The 26,098-nt window shown below is 50.5% G+C and overlaps 1 protein-coding gene across 5 annotated transcripts; it reads left to right on the top strand.

The window, feature by feature from the left end:
- The first annotated feature begins 2,761 nt into the window (after positions 1 to 2,761).
- Positions 2,762 to 10,413, top strand: S1PR2 (sphingosine-1-phosphate receptor 2). 5 transcript variants are annotated; one of them, XM_078055865.1, is made up of 4 exons: positions 2,762 to 2,996; positions 5,072 to 5,149; positions 5,538 to 5,578; positions 7,891 to 10,413. In XM_078055865.1, exon 4 carries the CDS (start codon positions 7,933 to 7,935, stop codon positions 8,989 to 8,991), a length of 1,059 nt encoding a protein of 352 aa, XP_077911991.1. In that variant the 5' UTR covers positions 2,762 to 2,996; positions 5,072 to 5,149; positions 5,538 to 5,578; positions 7,891 to 7,932; the 3' UTR covers positions 8,992 to 10,413. The 5 variants fall into 5 exon arrangements, with proteins under 5 accessions (XP_077911991.1, XP_035975524.1, XP_035975519.1 ...); XM_036119626.2 differs by lacking the exon at positions 5,538 to 5,578 and adding an exon at positions 3,171 to 3,295 and having other exon boundaries at positions 2,763 to 2,996; XM_036119625.2 differs by lacking the exon at positions 5,538 to 5,578 and having other exon boundaries at positions 2,763 to 2,996.
- The last annotated feature ends 15,685 nt before the right edge of the window (positions 10,414 to 26,098 follow it).

Here is a 26,098-nt window from a genome sequence, read left to right on the forward strand (position 1 = left end):
AGGCAGTTGCTTAACCAACTGAGCCACCCAGGCGCCCAGAAATGGATCACTTTTAATTTCTTTTCGTATTCTTTTGCTTTTCAACACCCTTTATGAAGTATAATATACATACAGAAGCCTGTACTAAACCTCTCCCTTCTGTTGGTTGCATTGTCTGGGTATCAAGCTGCCTTAATTTTGTTTTTTTTGTTTTTTTTTTTTAATTTCATCTTTCTTGAGGCACCGTTGACATATAAAACTGTGAGATATTGGAAGTGTGCATCATTTTGATTTGATATATGTACATGCTGTGAAAGGGTGCACAGCTAATTAATTAAGACTTTCATCATCTCACACATTTATGTTTTGTGTGTGTGAGAACGCTTAAGTTCTACTCTCTTGGCGAATTTCAGTTATACAATACAGAGTCAGCAAGGACAGCCACCACATTTTACATTAGATCCTCAGACCGTATTCATCTCACAGCTGCAAGTTTGTACCCTTTTACCCAACTCTCCCTTTTCCCTCCCAGCCCCAGCCCCTGACAATCACCACTTTCCTCCTCTCTGTTTCTCTGAGTTTGACCTTGTTTCGTTTCATTTAGATTGCACATATAAGTGATACCAAACAGTATTTGTCTTTATCTGCTTGGCTTATTTCACTTTGTATAGTCTCTCCAGGTTCATCCATGCTGTTGAAAATGGCAGGATTTTCTTCTTTCTCATGGCTGAATAATATTCCACTGTGTGTATCGTATTTTCTTTTTTTAATAATTGTTTATTTTTATTTTTTAAAATATTTTATTTATTTATTTGGCAGAGAGAGACACAGCGAGTGAGGGAACACAAGCAGGGGGAGTATGAGAGGGAGAAACAGGCTTCCCGCTGAGCAGGTAGCCTGATGCGGGGCTGATCCCAGGGCCCTGGGACCATGACCTGAGCCGAAGGCAGACGCCTAATGACTGAGCTACCCAGGCGCCCCTTTTTAAAATAATTTTTAAAAGATTTTACTTACTTATTTGAGAGAGAGAGAGAGAGAGACCGTGCGTGCACACAAGCTGGGGGGAGGGGCAGAGGGAGAGGGAGAAGCAGACTCCGTGCTCAACAGGGAGCCCATCTCGGGGCTCGATCCCGAGACCCCGGGATCATGACCTGAGCCAAAAGCAGATGCTTAACGGACTGAGCCACCCAGGCGCCCCTATACCACATTTTCTTTATCCATTCCTCTATTGATGAACGCTTAGGTTATTTCATATCTTGGCTATTGTGAATAATGCTGCAATGAACATGGGAGTGCAGATACCCTTTTTTCATCGTTTTGCGTTTCAACATTCTTGACTGAAGTATGATACACCTACAGAAAAGTGCACTGAACCTCTCTCTCCTTTTTATTGCACCATCTAGGTCTCCAGCTGTCAATGTTTAATTTATTATTGGCATAGGACACACATGCACATGTTACAAAAATCAAAAGGTAGGAGAGCATTCACAGAATGAAAGCAGCCTCCCTCCCGTGCCCTGTCCCTATCTCTCCCCTCCTCTCCCAGGGAATTCACTAGTTTCTTCTTTCTGCAATATTCTGGATATTCTGAGCACATGTGATGGAACATCAGCTCCACAGGGACAAGGAATTTTGTCTGTTTTGTTCCTGATATATCCTTCTTAGGATACTGTCTGGTACACAGCAGGTGCTTAATGTATCTGGTAAATAGACATAAGAAGGTTATGCATGCATTTTCTCGAACAGTGCCCTCCTAAAAGGCTGTCTCTTGCACCTGAACATACGCTCCATGAGGGTGAGGACCTTTTTTTCCTGTTTTGTTCACTGCTGTGCCCAGGAGGTATACCAAAAATATTTGTTGAAGGAATGAGGGGCTCTCCTATCATGTTGTCTAGCTGCTGATTTCTCACACACACACACGTGCGCACATCAGTAAATGAGGGTGTCCTTCCATCTCAGCAGCTAGGCACGCAGAGTCGCCCAGGAGAAGCTGAAATGAGGAAAAGAGAGGGAAACCAGGGACGCCTGGGTGGCTCAGTCGGTTGAGCATCCACCTTCAGCTCAGGTCATGATCTCGGGGTCCTGGGATGGAGCCCCGCAGCATCAGGCTCCCTGCTCAGCGGGGAGCCTGCTTCTCTTTCTGCCTGCCGCTTCCCCTGCTTGTGCTCTCTCCCTCCCTCTCTCTCTCTGAGAAATAAATAAAATCTTAAAAAAAAAAAAAAGAGAGAGAGAGAGGGAAGCCAAAGAACTGTATAGAAGATTGGGCCCCACGTTGGAAGGCAGGATGAACCCAGGCCTTCTTGGCTGGTTGACTACAGCAAGGGCAGAGGCAGCATAGACTGTTGGGTGCTCCCACTTTTTTAGGGGTCTTATCTGAATTCTAAGGTCTTATCAAGGCAAAAACTAATCCTGTCTTTGGGGCAGGGCGTGGCACATGGTGGGACTTGATTATTGGAGGAACTCAGAGGAGGCGCTTCATGCCTATTTGCTGCTTTGACACAGAGGTGCTTCGGCGGCTCCTTGTTGAGTAAATAAAGGGGATCTCATGTTCTCCTCCAATTCCGGGGCCCCAGGGATGAGGCAAGAGTATATCTACAACCGAAGACAGTTGTTTCAGGTTGAGGCCACCTGGCCAGGAGGGGCGTGACGTCACGCAGTCGCGTGACGTCACGCGCCGGCAGGTTCTCACGAGTGGGGGCTGGGAGGGGCAGGGCGAGAGGTGGGGGGGCGGACAAAGGGACCCCGCGTGCCTCCCCCGCCGTCCCCAGCGCGCGCGCCCGGGCCGACCCGCCACATCTGGAATTCATTGCCGCCGCCGCCGGAAAGGGGAGGAGAGGAGGGCGGGGCGAGTGGGGGGCCTAGGCGGTGTCTCTCCCCGCCCCCCTCTGTCCCTGGTCCCGAGCCCCGGGACGCAGTCCCAGCCCGGCGGGCAGCCCCAGCCCCTGCCGATGCCGTCCCGGGGACGCAGACGCCAGAGCCCCTCCGGCCAGGGCAGGGACCCGGGCCGGCCCAGCCAGGTGAGTGTGCGGGACGAGGGGGAGGCAGAAAGGACGGTCCCGGGATCCCTGAGTCGCAGGATCGGAGTTGGGGAGCCAGGCCAGGGGTTGGGGGCGCACCGGGGCGCGCACGCGCCGCGGGTGCTCCTGCCGCACAGAGGGAGTGGTCACTGTGCGCCCTCTCCACGACTCCAGGCGGCCCCTACAGCCTCGCCCGCGAACCCCCAGACTGAGCTCCCCGCCTTCCCCGGCGGCAGGAAGTTGGCGCCGAAGAGAAGGCGGATCCGAGCGCTTTCGGCCAGAGACTGGGAGGCAGAACGGTGTGGTCCGGGACCGGGGGGGAGGGAGGGGGGGGCTTGGGGAATGTGTATGAGGGGAGGGCTCTCCCGCAGGCCGACTCGGGCTGGGCGAGAGCGAAAGGTGCAGCGCGCCGCGGAGCTTCTAAGCCAAGGGGCGGGGTCCCCAGGGAGGGCCGTCTGCCCCACCGCCTGCAGGTCGGCCTCGGTGTCTCAGTTTCCCCGAGTAGTTCGTCGTTTTCAGTCACCCCCCTCGGGGGCGTGGCTTTGTTCTGGAAGGAAAGGGAACGTGAGTGCGTGACTCCCGCGCCTCTCTTTCACCTGGGGCCCAGGGACAGGGCGGGGGTGCAGTCACCCGTGGCGCGGACCCCGTGTGGTCCCGGGCCCAGCAGGGCGTCGGAACCTCGCCCCCTCCTCTGGCACGAGTTGACTCACCCGGGGATTTCCATGCCCTCCCCCGACTCTGCCCTAGTCAGATGCTCCAGGCGCCACGCGCTGAGCCCACGGGCCCCCCGCGTGGCGCGACGGCGGTTTGGTATGGCCGTGCGGCTGCTGCTGGGATCCCCCCCCCCGACTCCCGCCCCTAAGTCCTCTGGGAATACTGGGACGAAGCCCCTGGCGGGACGCAGAGGCGTCCCCCACCCCCACGGGACATGTAGGGGTTCCTCGCGTGTGGCTGTCGCGAGAGAGGAGGCGCGGCCCCAGCGGGAGCGAGTGTGGATACCGCGCATTCCACCGCCAGATAAGGAGGCCTAGACTGCAGCCCGAGGGCGGGGGCGGGTCCTGCCGCTGTCTCCATGGAGACGCGCCGGGCTTCGCCGGTCAGGGGGCTGCCGGCGGCCAGCCTTTACTGTTGTTTGGGGGCTAGGCTGAGTTTAGGTGCCTCTACCGTCGGGGGCCCACGGGGCTTCTTTCATTCGTCCGTCCGTCCATCCATCCATCCATCATCCATCATCCATCATCCATCCATCATCCATCCATCATCCATCATCCATCACACACGTTTTCTGAGTACCTCTGTATGCCAGGCATCATGCCAAAGGGGCTGAAAACGGACTCGGTCGCTGGCCTCCAACACTCATATTCTACCACGGAAGCCAGACAGAAAACAAAAATTACAATAATAATCTCTGAGAATGGCAAGTTGTGTGAAGATAATAAAGCAAGATGCTGTCATAGAAAGGCCCTAGGGAAGGTGGCTATGATAGACTGACGGTCAGAGGAGACCCCTCTGAGCCGGTGACCTTAAAACCGAACCAGAAAGAGGAGAAGACAGTCATTCCAGGATTTGAGGGAAGGGCATGCCAGGTGGATGAACAGCAAGAGCACAGTCTCTGAGGTAGGGATGGGGGTGGCACCTAGGAGGCCAGTGTGGTTGGAATTGAGAGGACCTGGGGGAGAGTGGGAGGAGGCCAGATGGGCAGGGGCCAGGCCGTTTTGGGCAGTGGGGAGCCATGGAAGAATTTGGAGCTGGGGGAATGACACAGTCTATTGGCCTTGTGACTTAAATAGACTTCAATAGCTCCCCCTGGCTGCTGCATGGAGAACGGCAGTGTAGGGCGGGCCTGACAGCTGAAGGGAAACCAAAAGGGGGTGGGGGGCGCTGCCCTAGGGCAAGTGGCATGGATCAGTGGAACTGTAAGCACTGAGGGCCTGCCTCAGGGGAACTTGGAGGAGGGGCTCTTGGACGCTGCTGAGGCTTCCCCTGTCCTTCCTCTCTTCTAATCTCCCCCTGAACAGTCTTGGTCTATCTTCCCTTCCCTCCAAACCCTGTCACTTGTCCCTCTCATTCCATTTCAGGCCTGGCCATTCCACGGTTCTGAGCCCAGTGACCTCTTACTGAGCCTCTGGGAAGAAGTTAGGATGGCCTTGGTGAAGGTGAGCAGGAGACAGGCCCTCTGGAGCCTGACACAGGGCGGGGAAGCAGCCAAGGCCTGTATCGGCCTGGGGATGCCTCTTCTGTCGGCCCCAATCTCCAGGCCCCGCTTCCTCTTTCTGGGAAGCATGAGCCTGCCTTAAGCTCTGTCTTCAGCAAAGTCCTAGTGGGGAAGATGAGAAGAGGGAAGCAGTGTGGGCCTCAGTTTCCCCTTCTCTAACTAGGCGAGTCACGCCTCCTTCTGAGGATGCCTTGACAGCCTCCAAGGGCTGCAGAAAGTGAGTGTGCAGGCTCCCAATCCCCACCCCCCCCACACCCCCCAAGGAAGAAGACAGACTTTTCTGTGGGTCTCTGGGGTGGGAGGACTGAACCCAATTCTTATTTCTCCAGGAAGCCTCCATAACTCTTCCTCTTGGCTGCCAGACCAGAAGGTTGGTGGCCCCGTGTGAGGGAGGGGTGAAGGGGGTGGCCATGGGACCACCAGCACGGGTGCTTCCCAGGCCTGCAACGGGCCCTTGCTTCTCAGTCATGAACCTCAGGAGGGGCCCAGCAGGCCAGGGCAGCCTGGGGGCGCCTGGTCGGCGTGACCCGGCGGTCAGGCCGCGGTTCACACTCCCCCCAGGGACATCCGCACAGCCCTACCTCTGTTCTCCGAAAGAAGTGGTCGGCCGGCAAAGGACAGATCGCTAGCGCCTTCCTTACAGCGCCCCCAACTGGGCCAATCAAATGCCGAGGACGGAAAGCTCCGGCCAATGGGCGAATCGCTCAAGGCCCTGGGATTGAAAATAAGCCAATCAGGGCGCGGGCTGTTTCTGCCCCGAAGGCCGGTCCAGTAAAGCGGAGGCCAGGGCCAAGCCAGCTCCCGGCCGGCTGCAGCCTGCAACGGGCAGAGGGCATCGGGGCGCCCAGGGCCCGGTCCGGCAGGGGAACAAGGGGCCTCTGTGTGGCGATCTGGGCGGGGCGGCAGTCTCCGGGGATGCGCACAAGCCCTTCTCTGTTTCCAAACTAGGACGGATGCCCCTTCACCCAGGGGGAGCAGCTGCCTCTGTCAGGCCCGGGGCCAGGGCGCCCCTCTGAGGGGGCGTCCGGGGACTGAGATGGCTTGGGTGACCCCGGAAGCCCCCCATAATTCCCAGGCTCACTAGGAACCGGCCTAACCAGCCTCTTCTGGAACGGCACTCCTGGAGCGCACGTGGTCCTTGCCAGGCATGTTTCCAGGCACCTAGGGAGGGCTCCTCCCGCGCCTTCCCCCATTAGCTAAAGGCTGGAGCTTCCTCCAGGCCCCCCTCGTGAAAGACAGACACTGCACCAGCCCCTCTGCGACACCCCCCGCCGCCACCACCAAGCTGGGAGGAGGCCGTGATGTTGGCCTCTCTGCCCACGCTTCTTCCCGCCCCCTCCCCCCACGGCTCAGTTTTCCTTGAGAGGGGGGTGACTCAGGCTTTCATGGAAACAAATGCCGTCCCCCACCTCCCCTCAGCCCCCTCTCCGCGGTGCCGCTCGCCCCCTCTTCGGCTCACATGACTTCAGCGCTGCCGCTCGCCCCCTCTTCGGCTCACATGACTTCAGCGCTGCCCCATCCTCCCCGCCAGGACCTCCCAGACTGGTCTCCTGCGGCTCCCCCATCCCATCACCCCCTCCCAGCCTTTCCCACACCGGATGTGACTGGGAAGTGAGGACTCCACCCTGTTTGTTCCTGGGGCCTCACATCTGGATTTCATTGTGGCGGGGGAGGGGGGTGCCAGGGCCCTGCCCACCCAGCTGGGACCCTCTGTCCCAGGGCAGGGCTAGATGGTGCTGATGAGAACAGGATGTTGGGAATCTTGCCTGGCTAGGTCAGTCTACATCCCCTCCTCAAAGACTGGCTGGAGGGCACCTAGTCCCCGGCTGTGTGTGTGGGGGGGCAGGAAGAGGGGAGCTAATATATTGGCTAATATTTATTGAGTGCTTGCTATGTGCTAAGGGTGCCTCATGTACCATTCAAGAGGATTTTCCCAGTACTCCTATAAAGCGGGCTTCCTTCTCCCCATTGCACAGATGAGGACATTGGGGGCTGAGAGGCCGAGTGTTGAGTGACTTGCCCGAGGTCCCACAGCATGTCAGGTGGAGTGGGGTTGAACCCTGGTTTGCCTCCAAGGTCTTTGTCCTTGAAGATGCCATCACGTCGGAGACGCTTAAACCTCAGGGCCGCCCTGGTGTCTCCCCAAGACCTTATCTTGGGAGCACCCATGGCCGCAAGGCTTAGACCCAGCCTGAAATCCAGGGCAGTGGGTGGTAATGAGCAGGGGATGGTGCTATCAGCAGCCAGCATCTTGCTGACCCAGGTTGGCAGGCAGCACGAGGCCCCAGGCTCTAGTGTATTCCAGAAGGGAGATGAGCCCTCCAGGCCCTGCCCAAGGCTCACTCTCTGGGTAGGTGCGCAAGAGCTCTGGAAGTTTACTTTGTGTCTGTCATGCCGTTTGGGGGAGCTTCTGTTCTTTGGAAAGACAGTGTAGCCTAGAGGTTATAGAGGCTTTGGAGTGGTTCTCTAGCTTTGAGACTTACAGCAAGTGAGTTGACCTCTTTGGGTTTCCCTTTGGTAAAGCAGGGATGATGATACTTCTGACTTCATGTGGCCACTCAGTGAGAAGTGAGGGAGCTGGGACTCCAACCACTGCCATCCAAAGTCAGAGCCCAGGGGGCAGCCACAGCACTGACCTGTCTGTCTGTCTTGTCTGTCTCTGTCTGTCTTCTCTCTCTGCAGCTCTGACAGCCCCATGGCCCTAGCCGGCCACTGAGCCCCACCATGGGCAGCCTGTACTCAGAGTACCTAAGTCCCAGCAAGGTCCGGGAACACTATAATTACACCAAGGAGACGCTGGACACTCAGGAGACGCCCTCCCGCCAGGTGGCCTTGGCCCTCATCATCATCCTCTGTTTCGCCATCGTGGTGGAGAACCTGCTGGTGCTAATCGCAGTCGCTCGCAATAGCAAGTTCCACTCGGCCATGTACCTGTTCCTGGGCAACCTGGCCGCCTCGGACCTGCTGGCAGGAGTGGCCTTCATAGCCAATACCTTGCTCTCGGGCCCGGTCACGCTGGGGCTGACACCGGTGCAGTGGTTTGCCCGAGAGGGCTCCGCCTTCATCACGCTCTCCGCCTCTGTCTTCAGCCTCCTGGCCATCGCCATCGAGCGGCACGTGGCCATTGCCAAGGTCAAGCTCTATGGCAGCGACAAGAGCTGCCGCATGCTGCTGCTGATCGCTGCCTCGTGGCTCATCTCACTTGCTCTCGGCGGCCTGCCCATCCTTGGCTGGAACTGCCTGGGCCATCTCGAGGCCTGTTCCACCGTTCTGCCGCTTTACACCAAGCACTATGTGCTCTGCGTGGTCACCATCTTCTCCGTCATCTTACTGGCCATTGTCGCTCTGTATGTCCGCATCTACTGCGTGGTCCGCTCCAGCCATGCCGATGTGGCCGGCCCCCAGACGCTGGCCCTGCTCAAGACGGTCACCATTGTGCTGGGTGTCTTCATTGTCTGCTGGCTGCCTGCCTTTAGCATCCTGCTCCTGGACTACGCCTGCCCCGTCCGGTCCTGCCCTGTCCTCTACAAGGCCCATTACTTCTTTGCCTTCGCCACCCTGAACTCACTGCTCAACCCGGTCATCTACACGTGGCGCAGCCGGGACCTGCGGCGGGAGGTACTGCGGCCGATGCAGTGCTGCCGGCGGGCGGCGGGGGTTCAAGGACGGCGGGGGGGGACCCCGGGCCATCGGCTCCTGCCTCTCCGCAGCTCCAGCTCTCTGGAGAGGGGCACGCACATGCCCACGTCGCCCACATTTCTGGAGGGCAACACAGTGGTCTGAGGGGCAAGTGGGCCACCAGGCCATGGCAGCGGGCTCTGTGGAGAGGCGCCGGGTGACCTCGGACAGAGATGGGGGTTCTGCCAAGCAAGATGCCCCCCACGCCACAGACCTGGGTGATATTGAAAATATTTCACCCCGGGCACGGCCGGCTGAGACACCGACCCGTCGGATGGCAGAGCTGCAGCAGGGTCAGAGGCTAGTGCAGTAACTGAAGTGACCCCCCCTTCAGACCTGAATCATGGGGAGGCCCCGGGGGACCGGGAAGGGGCCTAGGTGACAGCAGGCAAGCACTTGGGGAGCTCAGGGCAGGAACAATTTACAACCCGGTACAAGGGATTTCAACATTTCACGACTCTCTGACCTTCTGCCCTGTACAGAACTTCCCTCTCTGAATCCAGCCGCCCCCCCCCCCCCCGGCCTGTCACCTTTTCCTGGCAACCTCAGGCCACTTCCCCAGAACCACTGTCCCAAAGGGCTGGGGGCCTCCTCCCTGACTGTCCTGGGCGGCCCCGGCTGACAGTTGCAAGGCCCAAATCCACAGCTTCCCCAAATTTCACCAGCTGCCCACTTTGGCTGCTTCTTCCCTTTCCTCTGTCTCTCCACGAGATGCTGGGAAACCACGGCGGGGCGGCGGGGGGGGGGGGGGGGGGCGGCTGGATGCTATTCTCAGACCTCATTGGCCAATTGCACTATCTGGGACACAAAGGAGTCACCAAGGGCTGGAAAAACTGATCTGGGGGAGCTGAGGAGGGCTCTAGGCCTCCTGGTGGGAAAGGATGGAACTTGAGAAAGTTCTAGGGGAGCTGTTGGCACAGGACCCCCACTCCTAAAAACCACCCCCCCAAGCTACTCCCACGTCCAGCCCAGCCAAGGTAACCAGATCTCCTGAGGCAGGGCAGCCTTGAGCCTGCTGTGCCTCCTTTTGAGTTGTATTGTATGGAGAAGCATGGGGGTAGGGGGGCCAAGAACAACGCTTGTGGAGTGCTCTCCCCTCACCTGCCCCAGAAGGACTTTGCTAATTCCTTGGATAGATGGAAGGGATGTTGCGGTACAAATGTATATTTATGTGTGTCTGTGTGCACGTGTGTGTGATGCGTGTGATCTCCTCTCCCCACCGTGCTTCCCCAGAATGGATGCTATTGTCGTCTCACGTCTGTGTTGAAGCTGCCAAAGAGGGGTCTGGCCCCTGCACAGACCCCTTTGTAATTGCTGGCTCATCTCCCCGCTTGAGAGCTGGGGTACAGCTCGCCTCGGGGAAGGAAACCTCATGCCTCAAAGCGATTTCTTGTGAATGCAAAGGCTGGGGGAGGGGGCCTTGGGGGGCAAGGAGCCAGTTGGGGGCTTGTCTCCCCCCATACAGCTCCCCAGATGCCCCCCGTGCCTGAGACCCGGGCCCAGGCCAATAAACGGTTCAATCCCTTGTTTCGGTGGTTGTTGTCTTTGGAGGCTTAAGGCGCCCCGGCCGTTGCCCTAACTAGCACCCGGTGGCTGGAGGGTGGACGGGATGGGGAGGGTGGACGGGATGGGGAGGGTGGCTTCTGCCCAGGCCACTCATCCTTTGCCAGCCTTCCTATTCTGTGCCCCAACTCCGAGCCCTGCCCAAGCCAGGATTGCAGGGGCTTCTGAGAAAACAGGGTAAATGCGGACCTTTCCCCTAGGGCATCTGTCTGGCCCTTCCCAGTGATTAATTAGACTCCAGGCCTCCCTGCTTCCCTTCAAAGAGAGCTTGGCGGTGTGGGGAGGTCCCCTACTTCATCTCATCTCACGTACGTGTTCCTCCCTGGGAGATGGTCTTGGGGGACATGGGCCCAGATAACCCTCCAGGGCTCAGTCTTCCCCAAAGGAATGGGTAACTTCCATCAAGCACTTCCCAAGACATGAATCCTCAGAAGGTGGGAGTTACTATGAACTATGGTGGAGATGTGGGTTCAGAGAAGGTAAGTGAGCCGCTCAGGGTCACACAGCTAGTTGGGGCAAGCGCCTTCTGCATATGAACTCAGGCAGGAACAATTTACAACCCAGTACAAGGGATTTCACCACTGGGCTGCCTCTGGGTCCCACCGGCTCCACCACTGGGACAGAGAGAGTATCCTCCACCCCCTCTTTGCCATGGAAAGAGTGGGGAATGTGAGCTGCCAGACCCCACCCGGAGCCAGGAGAAACCCAGATGGGACACAGCTTGGGGGGGGGGTTCCTAGCTCAGCTCCAGGCTGACACTCCCTTCTGCCCAGTGGCGCAGGGCCCAGTGGCTCCTTTGAAGATAGATTTGGAGCTTTGATGGGGAACCCAGTCCCCTAAGCTAGAGCCCCACCCAGCACACCAACGCAAACACTAGAGCCAGTGTGAGAAGGAGTGGGGCAGATAGCCGCCAGAGGCTGAGAGGTCTGCACTCCCCATCAGAGTCCCCCTCCTTCAGCAGTTCACAGACAGCCTAGCCTCTGTTTGGAAACCTGAGCCCCAACTGAGTGAAAGGAGCAGAAGAGGTATTATCCGCCAGGCCAGTGTCAATAGATTTGCCCCAGATACACACCTGCTTTCTCTACCGCCTCCTTCTGGGCCTCTGCTCAATGATCACCTCCTCAGAGGGGCCTGCCCTGACCATCTTCTACTAAGGCCCTCTCCTGCTTATCACCTGGGAGGATATTATAGATCCGTTTATCTGTCTCCTCCCTCCACTAAACTGTGAGCACCTTCAAGATAGGATGGCATCTGTCTTACCACTGTGTCTCTAGCATCTTAAATAGTACTTGGCATGTTCCCACCGCAGGGCCTTTGCACCTGCTGTTCCCTCTGCCTGGACCCATCTTCCCCCACATATGCCTGTGCCTTCTCTCTGCTCCTTCTGGCCTGCAAAAAAATATCACCCTGGGTGAGGCCTCTGGCCATGTGTACATTTCCGGTCCTATCTGCTTACCTTGCTACTCTCTTACAGGCAACACATTTTGCTTTTTTATCCTGATTATTTTCTACCTCTCCCTTTGGAATGTCAGTTCTGTGACAGCATGGGTTTGTGTCTGTCATGTTCACTGCTTGGCCCCAGTGCTCAGAACAGTGGTGAGGACACAGCAGGTGCTCAATAAATGTTTGTCAAATGAATAAAAGCAAAAGCACATGCTGGTCTTTTCAGTGAGAAGTTTATTTCCTATGAAGAGAACAAAATAGAGAAAGCAACAGTTTGGGGTCCTCTGTAGACTCTATTATTGGCACTCTGACAGGTTAAAAAAACAAAAAACAAAAAACTGAAGCACCAGAGAGGTCAAGTAATCTGACCAAGTTCCCATGGCGTGTGAGGGGAGGGGCAGGGATTTGAACCCCGGCAGTCGTTAGTTGAAAACTGTGGTCACATCTGATCCTCCTCAGCATCCTGGCCTGAGGATCTAATTTGCTGACATCTCTCAAATCTTGGAGCCTAGAACAGAACAGACCAACCCACAGAGATGCAAGATGACTTTCCCTACGGAGGCTGTTGGCCATTAGGGAGCATCAGAATCACCTGGAATAGGGGCGCCTGGGTGGCTCAGTCGTTTAGCGTCTGCCTTTGGCTCAGGTCATGATCCCAGGGTCCTGGGATCAAGCCCCGCATCGGGCTCCCTGCTTGGCGGGGAAGCCTGCTTCTCCCTCTCCCACTCCCCCGCTTGTGTTCCCTCTCTCGCTGTGTCTCTCTCTCTGTCAAATAAATAAATAAAATCTTAAAAAAAAAAAAAGAATCACCTGGAATAACCTGATAAAATGCAGATCCTTAAGCTTATAGCAAATGAAATGTGGCTAGTGTGATGCAGGAGCTGAATTTTAATCTTAATTAATTAAAAGTACATAGCCGCATGTGGCCGTTGGCTAGAGTACTGACAGCACAATTCTAGATTCCGGGTCTGGTTCCCACAACCTCTGAGCAACTGAACCCCCTTGGCATTATGCCATCATTTCAACACAAATTTGTAAGTGTTACCACCATTATTATTATTATTATTATGAATGACATTGTAGCTTCCGCTTATTTTTTTTTTTAAAGATTTATTTATTTATTTATTTGAGAGAGAGAGAATGAGAGACAGAGAGCATGAGAGGGAGGAGGGTCAGAGGGAGAAGCAGACTCCCTGCCGAGCAGGGAGCCCGATGCGGAACTCGATCCCGGGACTCCAGGATCATGACCTGAGCCGAAGGCAGTCGCTTAACCAACTGAGCCACCCAGGCGCCCCTAGCTTCCGCTTATTATTTCATGATTTTTGGAATATTTCTTTTAATTATGACATCAAGATTAGGCTCAGTTGCAGATGACAGAAAACACAGAATATTAGTAACTTAAATTAAGAGAGAGAAATTGATTTCTCTCATATAAAAGGGTTTCAGAGGAAATTGGTCCTGGATAAGGACAGATGCCCAGTAGCCAGTAGTCCAGGCTCCTATCCTATGTACCTTGATCTTCTCCCTCTCCCTCCCTCTCCCTCCCGCTCCCTCCCTCTTCGTCCCCGTCACTCTCCAACCATCCATCCATCCATCCATCGATCCACCATCCATCCACCTACCTAAATACTTCACTGTGTTTCCTAAGAACAAGGCATTCTCTTCTATAACCTTAGTAAAATTATCAAAATCAGGAATCTATAAACTTTCATCAGATTTCACCAATTGTCCTATTACCGACCTTTAGAACAGAAGAACATCCCGGATCACTTGTGGCAGTCAGTTGGCCTTTTAGTTTCCTTCAATCGGAACAGTTTCTGAACCTTTCTTTGTCTTTTGTGACCTTGACATTTTTGAAAAATATAGGTCAGTAATTTGGCAGAATGTCCTTCAAGTTGGGTTTGTCTCATGTTCAGGTTATGCGTTTTTGGCAGAAATACCACAGAAGTAATGTGTTTTTCTCAGACCCATCACTGGCAATGTTAACTTTTTTTTTTTTTTAAGATTTTATTTATTCATTTAACAGAGAGAGACACAGCAAGAGAGGGAACACAAGCAGGGGGAGTGGGAGAGGGAGAAGCAGGCTTCCCGCTGAGCAGGGAGCCTGATGTGGGGCTCGATCCCAGGACCCTGGGATCATGACCTGAGCTGAAGGCAGCCGCGTAACGACTGAGCCACCCAGCGCCCCTGTCAATGTTAACTTTGATCACTTGGTGGCATTTGCCAAATTTCTCCGCTTGAAAGTTACCATTTCCTCCTTCATAATTAGTAAGTATCTTGTGGGGAGGTACTCTGAGACTCTGTAAATATCCTGTTACTTATCAAATTTTCGGTCATTTAGCATCTATTCTTGTCTGAACCAATTATTATTCACCAAATTTTTTTAAGAAAATCAGAGAATATCACATCATTTTCTTCCACTTTTTATTTTCAGAAGAAAGTGACACTTTTTTTAACTTAACCACAATATCATGATCATGCTTATCAAAAGTATCAATCAGTGTTAAAAATTTCCCCATCTGTCTCTATTTTCTTTTTTAACATTTGACTTGTTTGACCCAGAATCCAAACAAGGCCCTCTTGTGGTATTTAGTTAATGAATCTCTGAGGTATTTAAATATTTTTTTATTAACTATTTTATTTATGGGCGCCTGGGTGGCTCAGTCCGTTAAGTGTCTGCCTTCGGCTCCGGTCATGATCCCGGGGTCCTGGGATCGAGCCCTGCATCGGGATCCCTGCTCAGTGGGGAGCCTGCTTCTCCCTCTGCCTCTCTCTCTCTCTGTCTCACATGAATAAATACATAAAAGCTTTTTTTTTTAAGATTTTATTTATTTATTTGACACACAGAGAGAGAGATCACAAGTAGGCAGAGCGGCAGGCAGAGGGAGAGGGAGAAGCAGGCTCCCAATTGAGCAGGGAACCTGATGTGGGACTCGATCCCCGGACCCCGGGATCATGACCTGAGCTGAAGGCAGACGCTTAACTGACTGAGCCACCCAGGTGCCCAATACATAAAATCTTTTTAAAAAGATTTTATTTATTTACTTGAGAGATAGAGAGAGAAAGCATGAAGGGAGGTGAGGGGAAGGGCAGAGTGAGAGGGAGAAGCAAACTCCCTGCTGAGCAGGGAGTGGGGCTCAATCCCAGGACCCCAGGATCATGACCTGAGCCAAAGGCAGACGCTTAACCAGCTGAGCCAACCAGGCCCCCTTCTGAAGTACTGTTTAACAAGCTTTCCTTGTGAAACCTATTTAGCCTTGTTTAATGAGGTTTAACAGTTTCCTCTCCCTTCCTCCCTCCCTTCCTTCCTTCCTTCCTTCCTTCCTTCCTTCCTTCCTTCCTTCCTTCCTTCCTTCCTTCCTTCCTTCCTTCTTTCCCTCCCTTCCTTCTTTCCTTCCTTCCACCCTTTCTTCTTTCCTTCCTCGCTCCCTCCTTCCCTTCTGTCCTAACTCATTTGTTGAAGAAACCAGGTTGTTTGTCCTGAAGCGTTTCCCATAGTTTGATATTGGTTGATGGCAGCTCTAAGGGGTCATTTAACAGGTCCTGTCAGATTCAAGATTGGTATTTTTGGCTTTAATTCTTGATACGTAGTGCTGGAAACTTCCATCAGGAGGACATGAAGTCTGGCTGTCTCTCTCTTGCTGGTAACTAAGACTGATCAGGACGTTCAGATGCTGTCAGACTGATCCCACCTTTATAAATTCCCCATCCAACTATTCCTAATGATTTGGTCATCCATGGACAACCATTGACTGGATCCATTGTTTCCAAAGGATTTTTAGTCCACCTCCCCATCTCCACATCCTGGCTGTTTTTTCTCATTTGTCTACAAAGCAAATGTACTCTCCCAAAATTCAGACATCTGATGTTCACCACCTTTCCATGAATGTCTTGTGTGGAAAAGTTAAATCTGTCAAAAAAAAGGAAATGAAGTTGGGTGGATGATTCATTTTTAGTGGTGACTGTGGTGTAAGCGTTAAAGGTGCAAACTAGAAAGTCTGAAAAACCTGACCTGAGTCTCAAATCCAATAGTTGACAACCCAAGCCAACTTTGAGCGTCACCTGACAAACCTCAGCTGGCTTCTTCATCTGTAAAATGGATATATTAATAATTCCAACCTCAAATGTAAAATGGTACTGCCACTTTGGAAAACAGTTTGGTGGTTTCTTACAAAGGCAAATGTAAACTTACCATATGACTCATCAATTTGACTCCAGGTATCTACCCAGGAGAAATGAAAACCTAGTTCCACACAAAGACTTGTATGTGAATATTCACTACAGCATTTTTCTAATAGCCCCAAAGTGGAAACCACTCAAATGTCCATCAGCTGGTGAATGGAGAAACAAAACGTGGTACATCCATAAAATGGAATATGACTCAGCAATAAAAAGAGGTATATATTACATATATAACGATACACAGAATAGCGTGGATGAAACTCAAAATAATTACGCTAAGTGAAAGAAGCCACACACAAAAGATCCCATATTAGGGGCGCCTGGGTGGCTCAGTCGTTAAGCGTCTGCCTTCGGCTCAGGTCATGATCCCAGGGTCTTGGGATCCAGCCCCACATCGGGCTCCCTGCTCTGCGGGAAGCCTGCTTCTCCCTCTCCCACTGCCCCCTGCTTGTGTTCCCTCTCTCGCTGTCTCTCTCTCTGTCAAATAAATAAATAAAATCTTAAAAAAAAAAAAGATCCCATATTATATGGTTCCATTGTCCATAAGAGGCAAATCTTTATTTTTTTTTAAAGATTTTTATTTATTCATTTGAGACACAGAGGTACAGAGAGAGAGAGAGCATGAGCAGGGGGAGAGGCAGAGGGAGAAGCAGGCTCCCCGCTGAGCCAGGAGCCTGATGTGGGGCTCGATCCCAGGACCCTGGGATCATGACCTGAGCCAAAGGCAGACGCTTAATGACTGAGCCACCCAGGCTCCCCAAGAGGCAAATCTTTAGAGACAGAAAGTAGGTTAGGTTGCCTGGGGCTAGAGGTAGGAAGAGGGATTAATTGTAAACAGGCATGAGGGCTGTTATTGGGGTGATGGAAATATTCTAAAATGTGGATTGTGGTGATAGTTGAACAACTTGGTAAATGTACTAAAAACCATTGATATATACTTAATGGGTGAAAATTTTGTGGCAAGTAAATTTTACTTCAATAAGCTTATTAAAAAAGAAACCCAACTTCTCAAAATATATGTGAGTGCTCTATTTGATTCCTACCCTCAGAGATCTTATATTCTAGTAGGGGAGACAGTCCATTAAAATAAATATATAATACAATGTTAGGAAGTTTTCATCATGGAAAACAGTACCTAGGTTCCTTATAAGATAAAAAAAAAATAGAAATACCATATGATCTAACAATACCAGTTTTGGGTATATATCCAAGGGAAATGAAATCAGTATCTTGGGAAAGGCTGGGTGGCTCAGTCAGTTAAGTGTCTGACTCTTGATCTCAGCCTAGGTCTTGATCTCAGGGCTGTGAGTTCAAGCCCCACGTTGGGGTCCATGCTGGGTGTGGAGCCTACTTAAAAGAAAATCAGTATCTTGAAGAGATATCCGTGCTCCCATGTTCATTGTAGCATTATTCACAATAGACAAGATATGGAAACAACCTAAGTGTTCATCAAAGGATGAATGAATAAAGAAAATGTGAGATATATATATATACATACGTTTGTATACATATATGTATTACATATATACTTATAAATTACATATATAACATAAAATGTGTAAGAGAGATGCATGCATACATAATCACAATGGAATATTATTCAGCCATAAAGAAGGGAATCCTGCCATTTGCAACAATATGGATGAACCTGGAGGACACAAAGCTAGGTGAAATAAAACAGACACAGACAAATACTGTACGATTTTGCTTATACACGGAATCTAAAAAAATGGAACTCACAGAAGCAGAAAGTGGATTGGCAATTGCCAGGGTCTGGGAAGTGGGGGAAATGGGGAGATGTTGGTCAAAGGGTACATAACTTTCAGTTATAAGATGAAAAAGTTCTGGGGTGCCTGGGTGGTGCGGTTGGTTAAGCGACCAACTCTTGGTTTCAGGTCAGGTTGTGATCTTGGGGTGTTGAGATCAAGCCCCATTTCGGGCTCCGCACCAAGTGCGGAGCCTGCTTAAGACTTTCTCTCTCTCTCCCTCTGCCCCTCCCCACCACTTGCTCTCTCTCTCTCTCTCAAATGAATAAATAAATAAATCTTAAAAAGTAAGATGAAGAAGTTCTGAGGATCTAATGTACAGAATGGTGAATGTAGTTAATACTGTATTGTATAGTTGGAATTCGTTAAGACAGTAGTGTTCTTACTATACACAAAAAATGATAACTGAGGTGCTGGGTGTGTTAATTAGCTGGATTGTGGTAATCATTTCACAACTTATATGTATATCAAATCTTCATGTTGTACACTTTAAATACATGCAGTTTTTAATTGCTGATTATACCTCAATAAAGCTGGGGAAAATGCTTCTGAAACTTTCACAAGTGGGGAGCTTGTGGAAAATACAGCTTCCTGGGCCCTACCAGGGCTGGCAGAATCTGATGCCAGGGCCCAGGACTCTGCATCTTTACTCTGTGCTGCTCCTGATGTGACCCATCCATGACTTACAATGTTCACAATGCTGGTTTGGGGCTGATTTCAATCTGTAAGATAGTGCCCAGAGGAAATATGGCTCAGACAAGGCCATTGCTTTGTCATTTCCATGTGGAAATCGTTCTCATCCAGGGTGATCCACACCCTCAGGGGATGTTTGGCAAAGTCTGGAGACATTTTCGGTTGCCCCACCTGAGAGTGGAGGTGGGATGGTGCTGATCATCCTGCAATGCAGAGGACAGTCTCCCATGACAAAGGATTATTGGGCCCCCAATGTCACCAGTGCCCCATGTTGAGGTATAGCATGTGCCCTTCTGGCTCCTTCCACCTGATCAGCTGGTTCAGGACTCCTAGGCCACAGTTGGGAGTGTGAGGAAACTTCTAGAGGCATCCCCAATGCCCTGATCAGAGACTGTCGGTCACATCTCTTTTCCAGGTAGTTTTAATCACTTAGTGATTGCCTTTAGAGAGGCAGTTGTGGTTAATTAGTGGTCATTTCCGGGAAGGAGGGGCTTCAGGTGAAGTCCCTTTGATTTAATGGCCCAGGGCAGGCCCACTTCTCATTCCTGCTCAGTGTAGTGAGGAAGATTTTCTTTGCAGTTCTGGAGGGGACACTGTGTGTTTTCACTTTGTGCGCCAGGAGGTGGGTGATTCCCCAGGGTCCGTCCACTGTTTTCCTTTAGGGCCTGGTGGCTACAATGGGTGGTGGCCACCAGGACTCAGGCAGGCCGAAGAAGTCTGGGGTGGACTGAGGGAGGCAAGGCAGGACTTAAGTGCCTTGAAAGGAAGGAAGGAAGGAGGCCTGAACTTGAAGTGGTTTAGAGAAGTGGGAAGAAGTACTCTGGTGATTTACATAAACGGAATCATGTGGTTGGTCCTCCTCTATGCCTGGCTTCTTTCTTTCTTTCTTTTTTCTTTTTTTAAAGATTTTATTTTATTTTATTTTGACAGAGAGAGACCCAGCGAGAGAGGGAACACAAGCAGTGGGAGTGGGAGAGGGAGAAGCAGGCTTCCTGCCGAGCAGGGAGCCCGATGCGGGGCTCCATCCCAGGACCCTGGGATCATGACCTGAGCCGAAGGCAGACGCTTAACGACTGAGCCACCCAGGCGCCCCTGCCTGGCTTCTTTCACATGGCATAATGTTTTTGAGATTTGTCTGTATTTTTGCATGCAGTTATAGAGTGCTTTTTTTTAAAATTTAAATTCAATTAGCCAACATAGAGTGCTTATTCTCAATACTGAATAGCAGGGTTCTGTAAACTATAGTTTGTAGGCTAAATTCAGCTCACACCCTACTTTTGTAGGAACTATAAGCTAAGAAAGGTTTTTACAATTCTTAATTGTTTTGGGGGGGGAGGAACAACATTTTGGGACATGTGAAAATAGTTTGAGATGATTCAAATTTCAGTGTCCACTAATAAAGTTTTATTGGAACATAGCTGTGCCTGCTCAGTTACATAATTATCTATGGCTGTTTTCACTCTACAACTGCACAGAATTGTTGTGACAGAGAATATGTCCCACAGGTCCTGAAATATTTATTACCTGATTCTTCCCAGAAAAAGTTTGGGACCCCTAGGTTAGTATTCCATTGTATGAATACATAATTGTTTGTTTTATTGTTGTTAGATGTTGCATGGTCTTCAGTTTTTGGCTATTGTGAACAAAGCTGCTATGAATATTTTTGTACATGTCGTCTGATGGATAGAGGCACTCATTCCAGGAGTAGAATTACTGGGTCATAGGGCAGGGATACATTTAGCTTTAGCAGACATTGTCAAATCATTTTTCAAAATGGCCATACCATTTTGGACTTCTCCAGGAGGGTTCTGGTCTTGCTAACGCTTGCAAATTTTTTTCTTCTCTTCTCTCTTTTTTTTTTTTTTAAACACTTGTAAATTTCTCTTTTTTCATGTTAGCCATCCTGGGTTGTGTGTGTGTGTGTGTGTGTGTGTTTGTGTGTGTAAGCTGATATTGCACTGAGGTTTCACTTTGCATTTCCCTGATGACTAATGTTGAGCAGCTTTTCATATGAGTCTTGGCCATTTGGATATCCTCTTTTGTGAAATACCTGTTCAACTCTTGTCCACTTAAAGAGACAGATAATTCTCTATTAACTTGAAGGCATTCAATGTGTATTGTAGATATGAGTCCTTGGTCAGTGGACTTATATCTATGGCTTGTCTTTTAGTGGTATCTTTTTTTTTTTTTAAGATTTTATTTATTTATTTGACAGAGAGAGAGACAGCGAGAGAGGGAACACAAGCAGGGGGAGTGGGAGAGGGAGAAGCAGGCTTCCCGCCGAGCAGGGAGCCCGATGCGGGGCTCGATCCCAGGACCCTGGGATCATGACCAGAGCCGAAGGCAGACGCTTAACGACTGAGCCACGCAGGCGCCCCTAGTGGTATCTTTTGATGAACAAAAAACCCTCTTAATATAGCTTAACATTTTCCTTTATGATTAATGTGCTTTAGGTCTTGTTAAAGAAACAATTGCTATCCTAAAGTCACAAAGATGTTGTATATTTTAAAAGCTTTCTTGACTTTGCTTTCACCTTTAAATGTGGAAGACATCTGGAATTGAGTTTTGAATATGGTGTGAGGTAGGGATCAAGGTTTACCTTCTTCCATATAGCCATACAATAGGCCCACATCATTTATTGAAAAAACCAGGCTTTCTTTGCTGCTCTGCCAGTTGTTTTTGTTTGACATAAATAACCACATGCTCCAGCATTCCAAAAAGGCAAAAAAAATCTTCAGAAAACTCCTCTTCCTGCCTAAAGCTCCTACCCTGCTAGTTAACATTCCTTATCTCCAGGAAGTTAACCATTTCTTGTTTCTTTCCCAAGGCTTTGTGTATAAACAAGTAAATACCCAGAATTCTCCCCCCTCCTTTTTTTCCCCCACATAAGCAGTATCGTACTATGCATTCTGTTCTACGTCTTGCTTTGTTCCCTACTAGCAATTAACAATAAGCCTCTGGGACGCCTGGGTGGCTCAGTTGGTTAAGCATCTGCCTTTGGCTCAGGTCATGATCCCAGAACCCTGGGACTGAGTACCACATGGGGCTCCTTGCTCAGCAGGGAGCCTGCTTCTCTCCCTGCATGCCACTCCCCCTGCTTGTGTGTGCACTCTCTCTCTCTCACAAATAAAATCTTTAAAAAAATAAAATAAAAATAAACCTCTAAGGTATCATTTGGAAAAATATCCTTTTGTTTTTTTTTACTGTGAGATCTGTCACTATGTGAATGGAATACACTTTAGCTAAATCTCACTGATGGAGAACTAGGTTCTTTCCAGTCTTTTGCTACAGACAAAGCTTAGTGAATAGCTGATCCACTTCTCATTTTGCACATGTGTATGACTGAATCTTATGAGAAATTCCTGGAAGTAGAATAGCTGAATAAGTGTGTGTGCATTTGTTATTTTGATGAATGTTTGTAGACTGAACGTTTAATGTTGGGAGGGAGAAGGAACAGGCAACACACCCTCACCTACGCAGGGTTCCATGAGGAGTCGTTGTCGTTGCCATCTTAAGATTTTATTTTTATTATTAGAGAGGGTGAGAGCATGAGTGGGGGGGGGAGGGGGAGAGGGACAAGCAGACTCCCCTCTGAGTGGGATCCAGACACAGGGCTCAATCCCAGGACCCTGAGACCATGACCTGAGCCGAAGTCAGATACTCAACCGACTGAGCCACCCAGACATGCCCCCCCCTTTTAAAAAGTAATCTATGCCCAACATGGGGCTTGAACTTACCCCAAGATCGAGTCAAATGCTCTACTGACTGAGCCAGCCAGTTGTCCCTACATGAGTTTTTATTGTGTGCCAACTATATCCTGGGTACTTTGCTAGGTGTTGGGCATACGGAGGTATGACTGACCTAAACCATCATCCCAAACTATGTGATCACCAGCTGAAGTAACGGCTCTAAAAGAAAGAACTATGGTTCTAAGAGCCTACTAGACACCCGTTGGGCTGGGGGAGGTCAGGAAAGGCTCCTTGAAGGAGGTGATGGTTAAGTCAAAATAGAAAGAATGGATTAAAGATTTTTCCAAGCAGGAGAAATGGGTGTGTGAAGCAGCAGGGCTTTCCAGGCGAAGGCAAGCGCAGATGCAGAAACCTTGCAACAACTACCTATGATTCTATAATAAAAAGCCCCAAAGTCTGGTGGCTCAGAACAACTCTCATGTATTACCCCTCATGGTTGCTGTGAGTTGGGAATTGAGGAGCGGCAAAGTGAGCAAGTGAGCAATTCCAGCTTGAGGTTCTCTCCTACGTTACAGTCAGGTACTGGCTAGAGCTACAGTTGTCAGAAAGCTTAGTTGGGGCTGGAAGAGCCATCTCCAAAGTGGCTCCCTCACATGGCTGGCAGCTTAGTTCCTCTTGTCCTGGGCCTCACCACAGGGCTGCTTGAGCATCCCACAACATGGCTGTTGGCTTCCCCCACAAAACCAAGGTGGCGCTGCGATGTCTTATGATCTAGCTTCAGAAGTCCCACACTTTCACTTCTACCATATTCCTTTGGCCCTGGTTCCAAGTGGGAGAGGATCCCACAAGGGGATGAATACCAAAAGGTAAAGAATGTTGGGGGCCCTCTTGGAGGCTGGCTACCACAGGCTTTCGGCAGGAAAGGGCCGGGAATGACCAGGATGTGGCTCAACTGGGGTGAGCAAAGGAGTGATGACAACAGCTGATGTGGGTGGGGCTAAGTGCATAAGGGTTGGGTTTACTCTAAGAGCACTGAGAAGCTATTCTGGCCCATTCAATGGGTTAGGGAGGAGGTGACCTGATTAGATGGATTCTAAGAAAAATCCCTCCCACTGCCATGGGATTCAATAGCTGAATATGTGGGGAGAGGCCTGAATGGCAGCCCAGGAAGGGGGTGGGGCAGGTCATCTGGGAGAGAGGTGAGGATGATCTAGGTTGGGGTGGTGTGCTTGGAGGTGCAGATCCAGGGCTGTTTGAAGGAAAAACCTGCTGGGCTTGGTAGCAAGCCTCCTGTGATCCCAAACAGAAAGCAATTTGTCTGTTCAAGGGCCCTGCAAGAAGCAAGTGGGTCTGCCTAGCGCACTCCAGACTTGTTTTTCCCAGATCCAATTTCTGGCCACTTGAGCCCAGAGAGAGAGAGAGTGCATGCACGCTTGAGAGGCCTACCCTGTTGGTCTTTCTGCCTGGCCCCTGTCTGGGGTGAGTGGCAAAGTATCCCTTTTGAAGCCTGGAGTGTTGCTGCCACCGCCTGGGGCTTTTGCTGGGCCTGGCACCAAGAGAGAGCTCAGTGGCCGTGACTAATTCCTTAGCATGTGGGGTGACTCAACTCTGGCCTTCTGACCGAGTGGCTCAAGGCACGTGGCTATCTCTCCACCAGCCCTGGTGCTTTGGGCTGCCCTGATCTTGGCTGGGCCAACACGCAGCCTCTCCTGGCTTCTGGAGTGTGGCCCTTCAGCTGAAGGCTGGAATGTGGCCTCGAAAGCAGGGAGTTCAGGCCTGATAAGTCTTTCTCTTGAGGTGTTTATGAACAATACTTTGGAGACTGAGAGGTGGAGGCAGGGTTAATGCCAGCAAGAGCTGAACCTGGTTTCTTCTGGAAGTTCCATTCATTTCTCTCAAGGATGAGCCCATTTTTAAGTGCGGGAGGGGTCTCCAGTGGTCTAACCTGTCACTCTGGAAGTGCTCAGGAGCCATCAGTATTCCTTGGGCAAATCTTTATGTCCCTGAGCCCTTGCCCCATTGCAAAACCAGCTGAATCATCCCTCAGTAAAGGGATTACAAAGAGAATCACCTGAGATGGAGCCTCCACTAAATGCAGTTGCTCTCCTGTAAGCTGAGGCCCCTGACAAAGCTGAGTCCCCTGAAAAAAATTATAGTCTATCTCCTCTCTCTCCCCTGTCCTGTGAGTACCCCGAGTCTTAAGGTGTGTTAGGGGCCCAGATACTGGCTTCTGGCCAGTCTACGGGGCCTAAGCCTCCCTTTGGTGACATGGTCTTCTATCTACCACCCCCTTTCTGCTCTTACTCTTTAATCTACTTCCCCCAGCCCTGCCCCTAGGCCTCCAGAGTGCCTGACAACTGACCAACCAGTTGGGGATCACTGTTGTGCATTCAGGCTCTGGAGCTAAAGACCCTTGGATTCGTGGTCCCTGCTGCTTACTTAGTCCATGATCTTGGGTAAGCAGCCTCTGAGCCGGACTCCTTTGTGACTAATATCCCAGGATTAAAAGAAGTCCTCTAAAGAGAATAGTATAGTACGTAAGTGCTGCTAAAAATACCACTAGCTATTAATTTTAGTCTTATTGATATTTCAGTCTTCCTGGATCCTGCCATGTATGGGTAACCTACTGCAAACAGTCTGAGGTCCACTTCTGGCCAGGCTGACCTCTCCCCACCAGCAGTTGGGGGAACCTAGTTTATGTGTGTGTGTTAACAAATTGACTTATAAAATCTGTAATACGAAAATGTAAAAGTGTACCATAATTTGTAACTCTGTTCCGGTTGTTTTTTTGTTGTTGCGGCAGATAAATTTTTTAACTCAGCCCTCTATTAATGGTTTATTTTTTTATTGTAAAAAAACCTAACATTTACCGTTTTAACTATTTTTGCGTATACAGTAGTGTTAACTGCATTCACACTGTTGTGCTGCAGATCTCTGAAACTTTTTCATCTTGTAAAACTGAATTTGTTTCCACTGAACTACTTTCCTTTTCCCCCTCTCACTAGCCCCTGGTCCCCACCATGGTTCTTTTTCTTTTCTGCAGCTCTAGTGTCTATTTTTATCTTATTTATTATTATTATTTTTTAAAGCAATCTCTCCATCCAATGTGGGGCTTGAACTCACCCAAGATCAAGAGCCATCTGCTCTACTGACTGAGCCAGCCAGGCTCTTGTTCTTTTTCTTTGAGACTTTGACTACTTTAGATACCTCAAGTAAGTGGAATTATGCAGTATTTGTCTTTTTGGGACTGGCTTACTTCACTTACTAAAATGACCTCAAGGTTCTTGCAGGTTGACACAAAGGGCAGGATTTCCTTTTTATTTTTTTATTTTTTATTTTTTTTTTAAGATTTTATTTATTTATTTGACAGAGAGAGAGACAGCGAGAGAGGGAACACAAGCAGGGGGAGTGGGAAAGGGAGAAGCAGGCTTCCTGCCGAGCCGGGAGCCCGATGTGGGACTCGATCCCGGGACTCCAGGATCATGACCTGAGCCGAAGGCAGTCGCTTAACCAACTGAGCCACCCAGGCGCCCAGGATTTCCTTTTTAAAGGCTGAATAATCCATTGTATAGACCACATTTTCTTTTTTCTTTTTTTAAGATTTTTTTATTTGACAGAGAGAGACAGAGCAGGAACACAAGCAGGGGGAGTGGGAGAGGGAGAAGCAGGCTCCCCGATGAGCAGGGAGCCCAAGGTGGGGCTCAATCCCAGGACCCTGGGATCATGACCTGAGCCGAAGGCAGACGCCCAACAACTGAGCCACCCAGGTGCCCCTAGACCACATTTTCTTTACCCTTTGTCTTTCCAAGGGCATTTGGGTTGCTTCCACTTCTTGACTACTGTGAATAATGCTGCAATGAAGAAGGGTATGCAAAT

This window comes from Halichoerus grypus, chromosome 1 (genome assembly GCF_964656455.1).
Source record: "Halichoerus grypus chromosome 1, mHalGry1.hap1.1, whole genome shotgun sequence".
Classification (NCBI taxonomy): Eukaryota; Metazoa; Chordata; class Mammalia; order Carnivora; family Phocidae; genus Halichoerus; species Halichoerus grypus.

Coding starts and splice junctions, on each gene's coding strand:
- S1PR2 (XM_078055865.1), top strand. CDS start 7,933: ATGGGCAGCCTGTACTCAGAGTACCTAAGTCCCAGCAAGGTCCGGGAA.